At 44.4% G+C, this 16,575-nt stretch overlaps 1 protein-coding gene across 1 annotated transcript in view; it reads right to left on the reverse strand.

Moving 5' to 3' along the window:
• Window positions 1-578: 578 nt before the first annotated feature.
• The window catches only part of ECRG4 (ECRG4 augurin precursor), a 99,444-nt gene continuing 83,447 nt past the window's right edge, over window positions 579-16,575 (reverse strand). The window contains exon 4 of the mRNA XM_085622620.1: window positions 579-982. Within this exon, the coding sequence (XP_085478746.1) occupies window positions 821-982 (162 nt within the window). The 3' untranslated portion in view covers window positions 579-820. The remainder of the gene's footprint in view (window positions 983-16,575) is intronic.

Here is a 16,575-nt window from a genome sequence, read left to right on the forward strand (position 1 = left end):
CCTTTTCAAAGTGACACTTTCTTTTGGTGTTGCAAATCTCCTTCCTTTAATGGAGATGGAGTTGCAATATTGGGACTCTGTGAATGGAGAGAAGAAGATCTCCCTGTCTGCATTCACACCTGTTTGCAAGAATTTGCTGAAGGAATCCTGCCTCATGAATATTGATTCGGACGGGTATCTATTGGTCATTATGACTACACATTCTTCGCTGGTCTGAATTGATACAACAGGAACAGAGCAAATACCTGCCCACCACCCTGGGATGTGCAGGTTGAAGGTATACCAATGTGGTGATTTGATGGTAAAAGAGGCTGACTATTCTCGTGGTTGTCATTGAGGAGTCGTTGTTACTTCGGTGAGGTATATGTTTTGGCGATTCTTGATTAGTTGTGTTGGCGACTATGATTGTGTCATCCTCTGCTTTCTTACATCAGCATCTAAAGTGCAATGTGTGGGGATACGGCCTTACATTTTACATAAAATGTTGATATTTTATTGAGACTCTGTATATAAACATTGCATCTTCTATAAGTATGTAGTCTAGTAAAGACTGTATTGTAATTTTCAGAAAATACTACTTTTTTTTGTACAAAAATGTTTTAATTATATGCTCAATATATAGTATCAGAGAATGAAAGAAGTTTGAATAGAATGCAGATAGACCTAACAGAGTCAGCTGCTCGGTTACTTTATGCTTGCATGTTTCTTTTTTTTGCGATCTGTTGATACATGTGAGTCACAGAGTGAAAGGAGCTCTCGATTGGGAACCAACAATGCATGAATAAAGGCAATGCTACTCTTTATAGTAAGAGAGGCGCGCTTAGTAGTCGTCGTAGTTGACGCTTGCTCCATGTCTGAAGGTATGTGGATTTCTTGGTCCTATTGCTGCATCCTCATCATAGTGGTGCTGGTAGTACCCCCCATGGTGTTCACTGCCACCGCGGCCCATATTCTTCCAGTAGGTCATATCATCTTCAAATTTCTGCAAAAAATGAACGCATAATGGTAAACCAAGCACATAATACATAGCGTGTCACCCCAAACATTTTTTTTTTGCATAAGAAAACGGTTTAATGATGCATATAAAAGTGCTACTCTGCTTCTCGGAAAACAATGAATGAACTAATTAATGAACGCATAAGGCAGCTCGTATACGACAACCTCACAAAGTTGGTCACTTCCCTGCGGAAGAAGAGGAGATAGGTATGTATAAAATATGGGTTCGGTTTTGTTTTTTATTGTCCTATGGTTATTCTCAGTGGAGAAATCTGCTAGGAGCATTATAGTTAGGAACCTGGAGCACACTGTCCTCCTCCTTTTCTAGTACAGTTGGTGCTTTTCCTGAGCTACGAATGAACAATTGGTAGAAGGAGAAGTGGCAACGTCCAGCAACATATGGTGTGTTTGTTTCACACTAATCTACAGGATTTGTGAATGCTTTTGTTGGTGACGCAGAGGATCTGGTTCAAGTCCTTCAAATGTGAACGGTGAAATGCATAGTCCTTGTATATTTATACAGTCATTCAAAGTGAGAGTGACTGTTTGCAGTCAAACTCAGACTCCTTTATTAAACTTAGAAGAAAGACTTCGAGTCTTTTTACTATGTTTGTTGTGGGCCGGCATTTATTTATTGTTGCAAACATGTTGCCCTGATGGGGAGGAACATATTGGGCAGTACCTGTTCATAAAGCAGCAGTAAACATATGGTCTTCTAACTTGGCAAATCGAACTGAACTGAGGATATGAGGTTAGCATGTGGGGCTAAGCTTGAGCATGTATGTTTGGTAATTATGCTTAAGAGCTATGCCAGAGTTAATGGGGCTAAACCTGAGCATATAGTGGAATGCTGATCATATGGGGCTCATTCTGAACATATGCAGCTGTATACGAGTATATGAGACTAAAACTGTGCATTGTAGTGGTGCACTGAGCCTTTGATGTTACTCCTAAGGAAATGAGACTAAAGGCTTTCATGTTTTGAATGTTAGAAGTAAATGTTTTCGATTTTCTGGTCAGAACAAAACGGGAGGCAATCCTTTGGGATACATGTGGTGTGGCATACACAACCGGAAATAAAATAGAAAGAATTACAAAGTAGGCACAGGCTGACTAAGGAAGATGGCGAAGCGACCACTGGATTTGTGTCAGTTTTTTTATGATTCTATATTTCTAATGTTGAACCCACTAAACGTTTACTGGCCTGTATTCTTTTACAGTTCTAGCTTTTTCTGCAGATCACACCCACCTAAATGTGACAATATTGCCTCGAGTAAGTAGCAGAGACATCTCAGTAGCTCATCTGAGACACATTATCATATCTGTGATGCTTAATGGCAAAAAGCTTCCACATTTAGAAATGACTGTCATTTGCTTTTCCTTCAGAAAATTACTTCATCCTTAAGGATTGAGAAACCGGTTAGTGGTTTAAAATTGTGTGTTAGATTTGGGGGTCTCTAGCTGGCACAGATAGGTACTTGGGACAAATAGGGACCCTTGCCTCTAGTCAGGGTAAGGGGGTACACTCCTAAAATAACCCCTGCTCACACCCTTGGTAGCTTGGCATGAGCAGACAGGCTTATCTCAGAGGCAGTGTGTAAAGCATTTGTGAACACATACAGTAATCAAGTGACAACACTACAGATGGACACCACACAGGTTTTATATACAAAATAAGTATTCTTTATATAGATTTAACACAAGACCATAAACGACAAAAATCCACAATACTGTTACTTTAAAAATGGTAGAATTTAGCTTAGTTCTCTTTTAAATCTTAAATGCGACCCTTTGAGTCAATGTACCTTTAGATGCGACATGCAGGGCAACGAAAGTGTTCAAACGATGGTGATGCGATGAAAGTTCGGTGCAAAGAAATAAAGACGTGAAGATCTTCCTGATGCGGCACGCTTCTCCGATGTTGCGAGATGACTCGACTCGATGCATCAGCTGCAGCGGCGACACCCTTGTCCAGTGATGCGACGACAGCGGTTTTGACGGCGACACTCTTCTCCGACGATGTGAGATGCTTCCGCTCGATGCGACAGCTGCAGCGGCGACACCCTTGTTCAACGATGCGCCGGCAGCAGCTCTGACGGTGGCACACTTCTCTGTGGATGCGAGGCGCTTTTCTTGATGCGGTGCAATGCGACAGCTACAGTAGCAACATCCACGATGTGACGGCAGCTGCTGCGACGGTGACACGCTTCTTCCTCGATGCGAGACTCTTCTTGTGATGCGGTGAAATGCGACAGCTACTGCGGCGACACCCTTGTTCAGTGATGCGACGGCAGTGGCTGCGACGGCGACACGCTTCTTCAGTGTTGCGGGACACTTCTCGTGGTGCGGTGTAATGCGACAGCTACAGCGGCGACACCCTTGTTCAGTGATGCAACGGCAGCGGCTGCGATGGCGAAACGCTTCTTCTCCATGAGTCGTGCTTCCAGCTCCTTGCGACATGCAGTCCCTAGAAGGCCCAAAACAGCAGCAGGCACTTCCAAAGAACTCTGGGGAGCTGGTGGTTGAAGTCTGTTGTCCCTGAGACTTCAGCAGGAGGCAAGCTCTTTTCCATGCCCTTGGAGATCCTTACAAAAGTTGAATGAAAATGCACACAAAGTCCTTTCTTTGGCAGTCAGGCAACCACTGCAGGCAAATTCCCCAAGCAGCACTTCAGCTTAGGGATAGTCTCTCCTCAGTTTCTTCTGGTTCCACTCCTCAGCAAACGTTTCATCTTGTTTCCCAAAGTGATCGAAAGTTCTTGGGTTTGGTTGCCAATATTTATACCCCGTTTCTCTTTGTTCTCTGAAGGCAGAGAGGTCTTTGCCTATTCCAAACCAGTTCTGGTCAGTCCTGGAGCACTTTGTTTACATGGCTCCTTCTTTCCTTTCAGAGTGCAGGGCAGAGACATCAGACGCACCACAGTTGGTGGAGCCAGCATTGTGGAGGGAAGGCACAGCCCTATTCAGGTCCCAGGTGCAACTCCTCCCTCCCATCTAGATGCAGATCTCTCTATTCACCACTGGGCTGACTCACCCTGTCTCCTGGAATCCCCCAGCCCTGTCACTCAAACTCCAGACAAAGAATACACAGCCTAGCAGAGGCAGGTTTGACTGGTTAGACAAAAAAATACCTACTTTCTAAAAGTGGTATTTTCAAACACAGAATGTTAAAACCAACTTCACTAAAAGATGTATTTTATCATTCTGAGTTCAGGCATACTAAATTCGAATTTCTACCATGTTCCCTGACTCAGTTAGGATTATAAGATGTAATAATCAAACTGCCCATTCTGGCCTATGGAGAACAGGTAGCCTTGCAATAGTGAAAAATGAAAATGGCTGTAATTCACTATTAGAACATGCCGCACACACCAGGGCATGTCCTACCTTATACTTACAATGCACCCTGCCCTTGGGCCTACTTAGGGGTGTCTCTGATATGTAGAGAAGGGAAGGTTTAGGGACTGGCAAGTGGGCGCACTTGTCCAGTCAGCATGACAGTAGCAGACTGCACGCAGGCTCTGCAATGGCAGGCCTTAGACACACTTTTGCAGGCTGCTTCTGTGGGTGGCACAACCAGTGTTGCAAGCCCACCAGCAGTATTTGGATCACCAGCCCTGGGCACTCCTGGTGCACTGTACTAGGGTTTGACAGGTAAACCAAACCAACCAATCGGGGAATCACTAATTCATGCATCAATTTACAATAGGGAGCACTTGCACTGTGGCATTGGACAGCAGTGGCTCAGTGCCCAAAGCATCTAACACCAGCAAAAACACATGAGGCAACAGCAAAAATGGAAGGGAGACCCACGCCAAGGTGCCAGGTCTAACATTGTGTATCTTCTTATTCCACAAAATTACACGAAATTACATAAATGAAATTGGGAAGAAGATCTTCAATAGCTAAGAGAGGTAGCTATCAGAGTGGGGTCCAGGCTGTCACAAATCAAAATACTACACAGGGTATAGAATACCAGGACTCAAGAGATCACATTTAGTTGAACCAGTTCCGGTATCTGCTTTTGAGAGTGTGGGTTGGAGCACCTTCTTTCCATGCCGTATGGTTGTTCCTCATGCGACCCTTTTTAAAAGGGGTCAGACATATCCTAGCATGGGTGACAGATACTTCTATGAAAGAGGAAACATAATTCTAATATTAGGCATTTAGAATCATGATGCCCATCCTAAATATGTAAAACTCCTATAAGACCTAGGTTTGGTCGTGGCGAGACATAATGTTGCCCATCATTGGGAAGTCGCAAATTAATGGAAGGCAGATATGGACTGGTGCATGACTGCTGGAAAATATGTTTATAAAGATTGTGGGTGTGCCAGAAAGTTTGCTACCATCTGTGGAGCCTGGGACAAGTACCAAGGCCTCAACAGAACTCTGTATAGATAAGGAGCAAACAAATTACTCAGGCTTGCTTTCTATGATTGTTGAAAGTTGGAAATCTTATGTATTTATTGCAACAATTGACTTGTTAAATTGTACATGACATAAAATGGAAGCTGCAATAATATCACCTGTGTGAAACATATACCTGCCTATCTGCTGTATTGTTAAAACGACACCCACTTGGCATTTTCGACATCATTAATCTGTACATATTTAGGGGCACTGATGGCGCAACCTCCTACGTGAAATTTACAAGCACATGTAAAGCTACCAAAGACATCCACGGCCCCTCTAAAAGCTTGCCTCAATCTGGGTCAAAAAAAGTAACCATATTTCACCATATCTGAAGGCCTTGTACTGGCTTCCTCTTGAAGCCAGAATCCAGCTCAAGCTGGCCTGTATCACTCACAAAGCCTTGTACACGAACTCCCCGGCATATCTCGCCCAGAAAATCGTGGTAAATGGGGATTTCCGTAACTACCGGTCTGCCAGAGACCGTGTGCTCCAGCCAACCCGCTTCCGCAAGGAAAAAACATATAACCAAGCATTCTCTGGGGCTGCACCAATAATCTGGAACTCGCTACCATCCTCCATCAGAAGAATACCTTCTCTGTCAATCTTCAAAAAGAAAGCTAAAACCTTCCTAATGAGCAAATTCCTCCAATAACTCTCCTTTGTCGCGCATACCGCCTTTTGTCTTGGTTTTTGTTTCTGTGCATAATTTCCTGTACTGCCTAGCCCTTCCCGTGTACCAACTCTCACTCCTTGTAATTTTCTGCTGGTTCTCTCTGCCTTTTGCTATAATATCTTCCCTCTTATACAATTGCTGGTTTTCTCTTTTTATCGCGGACATGTTGCTCTGCTGATTATGGTACTGTGCTGATTATTGTATATAACTTTGGCTTTTGTACTAATGTAGTCAACTACTAAACTCCATCTTCGTGTTTTGCCTGTACCTAAGCTGTACGTAATGTGTTATCCCTGTAAAGCGCTCTGATACCCTAACGGGTCATGTTCGCGCTCTATATAACCTTAAATAAAGCAACCCTGCGTGGCTTTACATGTGCTCGTAAATCTCGCTCCATTTCATGCAACATGTTACGTGTTAGGGGCGTGACATGGGTGTTGTTGTGGGTGTTCCCACGCAACACCGATGCCCACTGATGCATTTCCAGATTTATGAGCAATCGTAAATCTGGAAATGCGTCGGGATGCTACGCCTTGGCGCAGGGAGGTGCAACGAGGAGAGATGTCTTCATTTCTCCTCGTTTTTTCCTCTTTCTATGCATGCTGCTTTCTACAGCACGCATTGGAAGAGGAAATTACCTCAAGTGACTGTTTTTGTGCAGAAAGGTGCCCCTTCCTGCACAAAAACAATCTCCAGATGATGCAGGCACCCTTGCACCATGGTGCAAGGGTGCCTGCACCTGCGCATGGCAGCAGTTTGTGCACCAGTGCAGGGAAAGGCACAGAGATGCGACATGTTGATGTAAATATGTTGCATCCCTGTGCCTGGAAACTAACACAGCATGGCACAGCATAATAATTTGCGGCATCAGACTGGGTATGTCACCCATAAATACGCCTGTTAATCCTTTTGAAAATGAATAAAAACATATATTTGAAAAAAATGTAATGCATGGTGTGAAATATAATTTGGCCTCTCATGTTCAGTTTTTATACAAGGGCATACCTCGTGCAAAAAAGTCACAAGACATACCAACAGGCGACTTGTTCAAGCATAAAATGTCTCTCAGCTTTCTGCACCAACTAGTTTCCAACAAGCCAAACACAATGCAAATTGGAGTATTGCGAAATTTCAAGATCTTCATGTGATGTGAAATTTACAAATTTTGTGAGTTTTGCTGTTGTAATTAAAGCTTGCAAGGGCCTAGAAAATGTTCTGGGGGATCTTTGATTCAGTATTCGCCCCTTTCAGGCAGATATAATTCTCCTTCATTCAGTTATCCTCATGTTTCTAACAACCAGTGATTTTATTCTCGGTCTAATTGTTTTCCAGGCATATGTGTTGGTTGAACATAATCAACAAACCTTTTTAACGTTATGTCATATTTTGATGTGATCACTGATCTCAAGTAACTATTAAAAAAGTGGTTAGGGTAGTAGCAATTCCTCTGGAGTAATATTGTCTCTCTTGGATTCCTGGCCCCATTATTTTAGCCCATTTTTGCTATTGGTCCATTGACCTTATGGTGATCACCTCATTCCTGAACATTACAGACCGTCTCTAGTCCTTAGCTGTTCACCTACACATCATTGTAATCAGATGTTAGTCCGTTTGGACAAGAATACCACCTGCATGATGTACAATAATGTCATCTGCACTGCATGCCTAAACTGCAAGAATCTGTGATGATATTTTCTTTTATTTTGTCCTTGCCGCACTACTGTCCCTGTCACAGTTTTTACGCGTGTAACGCTGTGGTGGCAGCATACTGTGATTTCTAACTGGCTATACTGAGCAAGCCTTTTTAGGTCTCGCCTGACGAAAGCAGCGCATGCGCTGCTCTCCCTATTGCAAGTACCTTTTGTAATCAATTCTGGCGAGGGCTTTCGTGCACGCGTCTGCATGGACAAACATGGCTGCTCTTGCCATTTGTCTATAGCAGACAGCATGCGCGTGTCCGTACGGACTGTGGACAGTCCGACGCCATCTTGCGAAGAAGCTTTCGTTGTCATAGCAATGAAAATGCTACTTCGCGTATGCAGCTTGCTTCCCAAAAATCAATAGAACACTCACCCTCGTGGCCTCCTCTGACCGACAGCCAAAGCAACGGTGCACTCATGTGACGCACCCACGGTGCCCAGCTGCATCACTGCTCGGCGCGCGCAGAACAAAATTGTGCTCCTTTAGAATTGTAGTCCTTCTACAACGCGGCCCCGCCTCCCGAGAGCGGGTGAGCTGAACTATGTCTGTGTGGGGGGCGCTTGGTACTGAATAACTAATCTGTTCTGGGTTTTTAACTGCAGGCCTGAAATCTAGCCTGTCCGTCAGTGTGACAGACTTCAAGCCAGCAGGAAGACAACTGTGACTGGTACGAAAGGCAAACTCAGTCAGTCTTTTTTCTCAAACACAGCTTCGCAGCGGCCTCCCTGAAACTTTCCCCTGATCGGAGCCACGCGGCCTCTACCTACGTCATGGGACATCATCGCCTGCTGCCCCCGGTCTCGTCTGCACTCGTTGCTTGTTGGGTCTTAGACATTCCCTCCTGCTTCATAGCCCGCCTCACCGCGAGTGTTCCCGTGAGTGCAGGCCGAACACCGCCCAGCCATAGGCTCTTCACAACCCGCTGTGAGTGCTTCTCTGCACGTTTGCCGACATGCGCCGCTCACCTCTCCTGCACCGCCCTGTAGCCTTCACGTCAGGCCTGCGCTAGTGCAGCTAAGGATGAAATTGACCGGCCGGGAAGAGCTGCCTCTCAGAGATAGAAAGAACCAAGTTATGGCGATGGTGTTGTGCCCACCGAATTGCTCCACTGGGCTGCGTACCCTCCACGATTAAATAATGTGGCTTGACTGTTTTCACAGGTGCTCCCAGTTGCTGCCTGCCAGGGTCCTGGCATATGCTTCCTGAGATGCTTCTTAAACAAAGGGTCCTTATGCACCTGTTATTTCAATGTTTGCCCTCTTAAAGGCAATATTTAAAACAAGCATTAAAAATGCAATAGGTCTCGTCTTTAATTAAGTTAAAGCCATTTGCTTTGCTATACAATTCCATTAGCAAAGCAAATGGCTTTAACTTAATACAAGGTGAGACCTATTGCATTTTCAATGCTTGTTACCCAAGTCATGTGAATTTTAGCTTACGAGCCAACTCATCTGAATGTTGCGCTGCCCATGGGAAACCCAAAATCCTAGCACTTAGATCCCAAGCACTGAGCATCTGTATGTGATAGAATGCAGAACATGTGTCTGGGTTTAGTCAGAATGTCACAAGCCTATGGTTTCCATTTTAGTGTGTACTAGATGGAGGTGAGGTTGTATTGTCCCAGATGCCAGAAGTATATGGCTGACATTCCTGAGATGGGAAAAGAGGTAACCAGACACTGGAGTGAGGAAAGAGGAGAAAGGTTTTTGCTTAGTAGTTGGGTAGGTCCTTTGTGAGCCAGAGGGCTACAAATGGGTCTTCTTGTACTGCCATTTGGTGGCCTCCGTGTCTTTGTCATTTCATGATGTCTATCAGACATGGTCGTAAATAGCCCTGGTGCAGCTTTCACACACCTTTTTGAACATTTGTGGTGGGTGCTCTTCCCGGAGACTGCCCTGCACAGAACAGCATCACTCAAGGTAAAGACAGGGTCATGAAAATGGCTTGCCCAGGACACATAAAAGTGAAACTAACATAAACTGGTTGCATGAAGGCAGCTTTGAAATCCACATCCTCTGTTTGGGAAAGCCATACAAAATTGAGTGGTGCTGACCCACTTGTTGTTCCAAGTTCTCTTCAGCCGAGGAGGTAGTATTTCGCAGAGTACTCAGAGGACTACTGTGCAACCAAGGGTTTGAGTTCATCTGACAGCCCGCTCCCCAGAAATAAAGGAAACCACCTGTAGTCAGATCTGGTGGAAGAATTGCTGAACTTGCCTGGGAACCAATGAGTAGTGTTAATGTGAGAGGGAGGAGCTGACCAAGGAAGGTGCTGCAGTAAATGATCCTGGCATAGGGGTCCGTCCATCAGAGACTCACCATTAAACATGATTAACTAGATTGGGAGCGCCAAGCCGTCCATGCAGCTTCATCAAAGGAGTTGCCACACTGCTAAAGTATGCCCAGTGGTCTCCTTGCATTATCATAGTTGTTGGTACCATGGCACCCAATTGGTTGGCCCAACTAAAGCTGGGATTTTGTGTGCCTGAGGATGTGGATGATATTACCACAGCACTACCAATCTGTGCTGTACAGTCCTAACTGGTCTCCAAGAAGTAAAAAGTATCAAACCCGAGGACCCCCACACTGAGCAGAGGGCTATACACTCCTTAGGACTGCCCTGTCCTGAAGATTAAATGACGCTGCCAAGGTGGCCCAGTGCCACTCCAGCTAAGGAGTGAGAGATGGCTCCGTTCCCTAGAAAACTGTGTGTGCAGAGATGTGGGGGGGGAGCAAGCTGCACCTTTAAAGAACCTTTGCCACAAACCCTGAAGACCCTGAGAAAGAGGGGGGGAGAAGGTATAGCGCCAAAAGGAGACTGCCCCTCTTTAAAGGACCTAGCACTCACACCTTTGATTCAGGAATTTCCACGAGATTGTAGTGTGAAGTATTTTTGCTTTCTGTGAAATAGAGTTAATGTTTTTATAAATAGAAGCATTGGGCTGGAATGACCTTCTTGTGCTGCTGGGGTTGGCTCTGTGTGCTGAGCCTGAGTACCCACTTCCTAACTTTCCTGAGAAGCCTCTGACTGCTTTCCATCACCACCAATGAGAGTCAAGTGCTGGAAGTGTTGCACTTGGTTCAGTTTGCAGTGCCATAGTTAGACAGGCCCTGGTACAGTAGAGGCAGACGCCCCCACTGCTGTGTCCCAGTAGCACATGCCAGCCCCATAACCTCCAGAGAGATTTTTAACATTGTCTAATTAGCTCATTGTAAAGGAAGCAAAACTACAGGACTCCGAATGGACTAGATGATTGTACTGAAGTGCAGGACTGCAAACAGTGTCCGTAATGAACTGGAAGGAGGTGGGGATTTGTGGTTCAGTGTGCCATATGAAGTTAATGAGTGAAGAAGGATATGAGATTCAGACTAATTCCCCCTCCCAGCCCCTCCACACACATCAATTGGGGGAGGTGAGAATATCTTTTTTGAAGTCCAATATTGCACTCTCTGCCTTGCTTCCTCATCTGAAGTCTGACTTTGTTGAGCAACTAAGTTGTTCTGCGAATTCCTGGAGTTGGCAAGTAGCATTCCCCTCTGTGATTTTCCTAATACAGGTGAGATTCAACATTGGCCTTTAGGGTGCTCAATCCAGTGGCCTGACGCCAGCTTTCTTAACTAAAGTGGAGATTATTGCAAGTTTTAAATCACTGAGCACTGATCATTTTTGGAAAGAGGCTATTAAGATTGTCATTTCCACTAAGCCAGAAAGTGGCCTTTAGCTGTGGATGACAGTTCAAGGTTCAACATTGATATTAGATTATTTAAATTTGCTTGCGGCTTAATGAATATCCTTGAAACTTGAGTGCAGTAACAGACGGAAGTGAGGTAGGGATGGTAGTCAGCTTAGTTGCTATGTAGGATAATGTCCTTGATTGCTATACTACACTGGCTCAGACTCTGAGGATTTTATTTTCAAAGATCATCGGATTGTCGCAAGTGCTTAAAGATGAAAAGGGAACTTCTTTATTGACCAAAGGGTGATGCTGAGAAAGAACACTTTGACCATACACAATTTATCATTCTTGTAACTAGTAAGTCACACAGGGCACACAAATTAGCATGTGTAGACTATCAGTAACATGAACATCATTGTGTAAGACACATTGATGTGTTTGATTGGTACAACTGAAATGTTTTGCAAATCCAGATTGCTGTACAATGCCTGCTTTGATTGATTTTATAAGTTATGAAAACAAGCCTGAAACCCTCTTGAGCTAAAGGAAATTGAAAAAAAAGAATAGGTAAGATAAAAACCTTTCACAAAAGCGGCTGTGAAACATACAAGCATTGGTACAGCCAATAGATCCGGCCTTGTTTTGGTGGTGTGATGGTTAGTTATATATGTTTTTTATTTTTTATTTGACTTCAGAATGACAGTTGAACAGACCAATGAATAAAGAGGGTTCACCCAAAACCCCTCTGTATGTATGTGTTTTTATAAATTATTTATTTTACTATAAAAGGCTGGTAACACAGCTAAAGCTGTCTCTAGGCAGGACCTATATTTATCCATTATTTTAGTATTACATGACAAAATAACTCTACATTGAACAGCTGTTATTTGTGCTATTACAATTAACCCTTGGGCCGAGCTTAATGTATTGTGTATCACACGTTCACTTTTAAACTTGACATCTTTTCTTAAATGTTGACACTTGACACACTTTTGCTTGCATACTTGTATGGATAATGTTCCATGAAATAAGCGTTGCTTACATTTACACATCTTTGTAGTTACACTACCACAGCCTTGAACATTCTGATTGAAAGCTAAAGTTCATGTTTATTAATGTTCACTCTTTGAAAGCTTTGTCAGGGTAGAATCAATATTGGCAACCTGATTGGGACTTTGGCATGAAAACATTGGGGAATTTTATTATATAAGCAACTTAACTCCTTTGTTTAATCAGAGGAGCATTTGGCTGTCACTAAGATTGCCCCATGCCAGAATTCCAGCTCAGATGATTCCTGTTTACCTCCTGTGTGGGGTGAAGCCCAGCCCCCCACCAAGACGGTCTCCCGGATGACACTTATCCATAGGTAATGGGAGAGTTAGATCACCCTACAGGGTTTCTGGCAGATTCACCCACCCTAAGCACACTAGGATGGTAGCACTAGATAGGAGCCCAAAACATAACAGTACGTATATGCAAGCATACATTTTCTGTAGCAGCACAATGGTTGAATTGTTTATCTTCTTCACCATTCTTGTAATGCTGATCACGCTATTTTATTTTCTTCTATTGATAATTGCAGTGCACATACTTTACACAAAAATCATGAGTCAATAAATATAAAATGCCATGTTGTGTATTTCTTGTGTATCTCTTTGGGTATGTATGAGTTGCCAAGGAAAAAGGTTCTATATCTGTTACCACGATTTCCTTGAGGAGTTAGGGTTGTTATGTTGTGAGGTTGCACATTCTACCTGTTACCATACTTGATTAGGGACGCAGATGGTGCACTGTGAGCTAGCAGGACATAAGTCAATATATCCTGATGGTGTGCTCAGAATCAGTCTAGCACAGTTTTTACATTTACGCTGTCCAACAAACACACAGTTTCACTGAGAATGTATAAGCCATACAACAGTGTTGGTAACACCTTGGGGGACAGAGTTACCAGATGTTTTTTTGTGGCACTTCTTATAAGGTTCTATATATAACCCATTCTAGTTTTATGTGAGGATTTGGGTGTATTATATGAAATGGCTGTGGGCCCTTATCATGTAATACACTCACAAAAACTGTCTTGAGTCCAGTCAGGCTCATTTCCAAACCTTAAACTCAACCCTGGGTAGCAATAGCTTTGAGCAGCAAGGCTTAGCAAAGTAACAATGTGTAAAGCATTTCCCAGTACCAAACAATGAAATAGGAAAGTCACACTACAAGAAAGAAACACAACAACAATTTATAAAAATAGAGCAGATGTTTATGAATTTTATGAGGCCTTGAGGATCAAAATCCGCTAGAGGGTTCTGCAGATACAAATTTTAGAACTTTTAAATACTTTTAAAGACAACTGCAAACAAGCACTGGTCAACAAACAGTTAGTAAACTTTTGAAAAGTATGAAAGAGCTAATTTGGCAACTACGGCCTAGTTTAGGCAACAAATCAGATAGGATGGAGGACTAGGGGGGCAGAGAGGATACTTTGAACAGTTATCTGGCTACTAGTGTGTTTTTAGGGCAAATACCAAGCTCTACAGTATGACCGCCGTAGACTGCAATGGAGTGATCCTGATGCCGGGGATGCATTCTCCGGTTGAGGTGCGGTTGATGAGGGTGTCTTTGTGGTTCTCCCTCGGTCCTTGGGTGTCGAAGGGCGACTGTGGCCACAGTGATCAAAGTCCCTTGAAGTTCTCTGTGTTGCAGGAGCAGACCAGCGGATGCTGGGCTACTGGTCTCGTTGGACCCCATTTGGGGTGAAATCCTTACGTGGGGCTAGTGTCCTTTGAGTATGACGAAACTGGTCTCTGATAGCACTCTTGGGTCTATCAGACCTGGGTGCAGACTTTGGCTCTCTCGGATTTATCTTTTTCTGCACCCAGCGCCTTTTAGCAGCAAATCTTCTTCGATGGCTGCCAACTTGTTGGTTTGGTCTCTTTCATCTCTTGTGTTCCTGGATCTTGTTCCAGGGGATCAGCCACCTGCTCACCTGATCTTTGGAGTCTCTGAAGTGAGATGAAGCCGTGAATCAACTTTTTCCTGGGTCAAGATCCACAGGGACAGTCCAAACTTCACTGGCACTAAGTGGAGCAGGTGATTTTCTTCCGATGGTGCAGCCTCTCTCCATGCAGTTTCAGGAAGAAAGGGTGTGGCCTAACGGCTAGAGTGGTCAACCTTGAAGCTTGGGAATCAGGTTCAATCCTCAATAGGGATGCTCAACATCCTGTGATTCTGGGCAAATCACTTAATCACCCGTGCCTAATAAAATGAATGTGTAAGGCAACTGGTATTCATGTAAAGTGCCCTGATACCTTCGACCAAGTTCGCACCATATGAAACTCCCCCCAAAAAACAGAACATCAGGGCATTCTTTCTTTGATCCTCTCTTCAAGTCAAGAGTGATCTGTCAATCAGGGTGTTGAGTGCCACATTTATCCTTTTATCCCAGTAAAGTGCGCTGAGGGAACCATACGGTCACTAGCATTTAGCTATCACAGAGTGCACTATTCTAGCCTCATTCAAAATGTAGGGACCCTTTCTCAGCTGCCAGGAGCTCAGTAGCCCACCCTAGTGGTGCTGCTACCTGTGGACTACATGCCCACAGGAAAACAGGTTTCAGAATGGGTCTTCCCTCCTTGTCCATGTCTCCAAGTTGTCTGCTGGAACAAAAGGCCTCCTGCCCGGGAGTATTGTTACAAGTGGCTCTTCAAAGGCAGCTTACCCTTTGAAGCTCGCCTTTTGGGATAACGCCGCAAGTGGCCTGCCTGGCAAGGAGGTAGCACCTCACTCTGCTGCAACTCCCTTTGTTTCTTAGCCTGGAAAACGTTCACATTTTTCCCCAAGTGGGCAGAAAGTTGTCTGTGTGCTAAGGCCTTTGTGAGGCCACTGGTCTAGCAGGGTACAGAGTGGCAACTTTCTAAATATTGCTTGACTTCAAAAGTGCCATAAATCTCGACTTGGGCATCAATTCAGATATATGGCAACATTAATTTGATGCCTTACATTACCCAGTTAGGGAGTCCCACTCAGGAGTTAGCCAGGCTGGGATTCCTGTCCTTTGTCACACTCATTGTGGCACAACCAGATGCAGCCCTGTGTGGATACTTTGTCTTACATCCCCGGTGTACCATATACTAGGGACTTATAAGTAAGTCAGTACTTGCCAATTGGGTAGAGCCAATGCAACATTCTTTTGTCAAGGTTTAAGAACACTGGCACTGAAATCTGGTTAGCATGCCTCGGTGCCCTCTCAGAGTTGAAAAACCAGCAGCATCAGTCCAGAAATACGGAAGTGAACATGCAAAAAGAGGCATTTCCTTGTAACAGCCCCTTTATTAGGGTGGAGTAGCATCACCCCCTGCTGCCATTGCCAGTAAAGTGAAAAATAAAATGGCAATAAAATGAATGTATAACTATTTTATTTTTTACTTTCTCGAGGCTGAGCCCTGCTTGGGGGTGGGGCCACTGCTGCTGACTGGCAGCAGGGGAGTGGGGCTCACTCCACTTGTTTACACTGTGCATGACACTTTGGCAGGCCGTCTTGCGACAGCCAGCCTGACATGCGCAATGTAACCTCTCCACTCAGCTGTCTTAGACAGCTGGGTGGAGAGCAGGCACAGGTCCCTTGTGCCTGCTGGAGCCTCGGGCAGCCCACTCCAGCCAGTTGAAATTTGAGGAAATCTTTTTTGTTCAAAAACATAATCCAATTCTGCTCAAGTTGCTCCTGCAGAAAAGCGGTCAGATAAGGCTACAAAGGGTAGGCATGAGGAGGATATGGACAGTCATGGTCACAAGGTTGTTCAGAGGACCCTACCATCACTGATGTGGCCGTACAAACTCAATCAGACTGCTAATCACCCTCCAGGTCATTACAGTCCCAGATTCTACCCCTCTGCTTCTGTGTGATAACGCAATGCATTCAGGATGTTGTGGCCTTGTTTTGCTCCCTTTGAACTAATTTGACGAACACAACTGAAAACAATGATTTGAGGATGAACGATTCAGTGCTGGAGGCATCGCCAATAATGTCTGGAGTTTTTGGCCACCCTAAAGTCAGCATGCCCGCATAACTAGGTCACATCCCTCAGGAACCAAGTGACATCCAAAGCTGAAGCATTGTT

The sequence above is a fragment of the Triturus cristatus genome, chromosome 8, assembly GCF_964204655.1.
Source record: "Triturus cristatus chromosome 8, aTriCri1.1, whole genome shotgun sequence".
Taxonomy (NCBI): domain Eukaryota; kingdom Metazoa; phylum Chordata; class Amphibia; order Caudata; family Salamandridae; genus Triturus; species Triturus cristatus.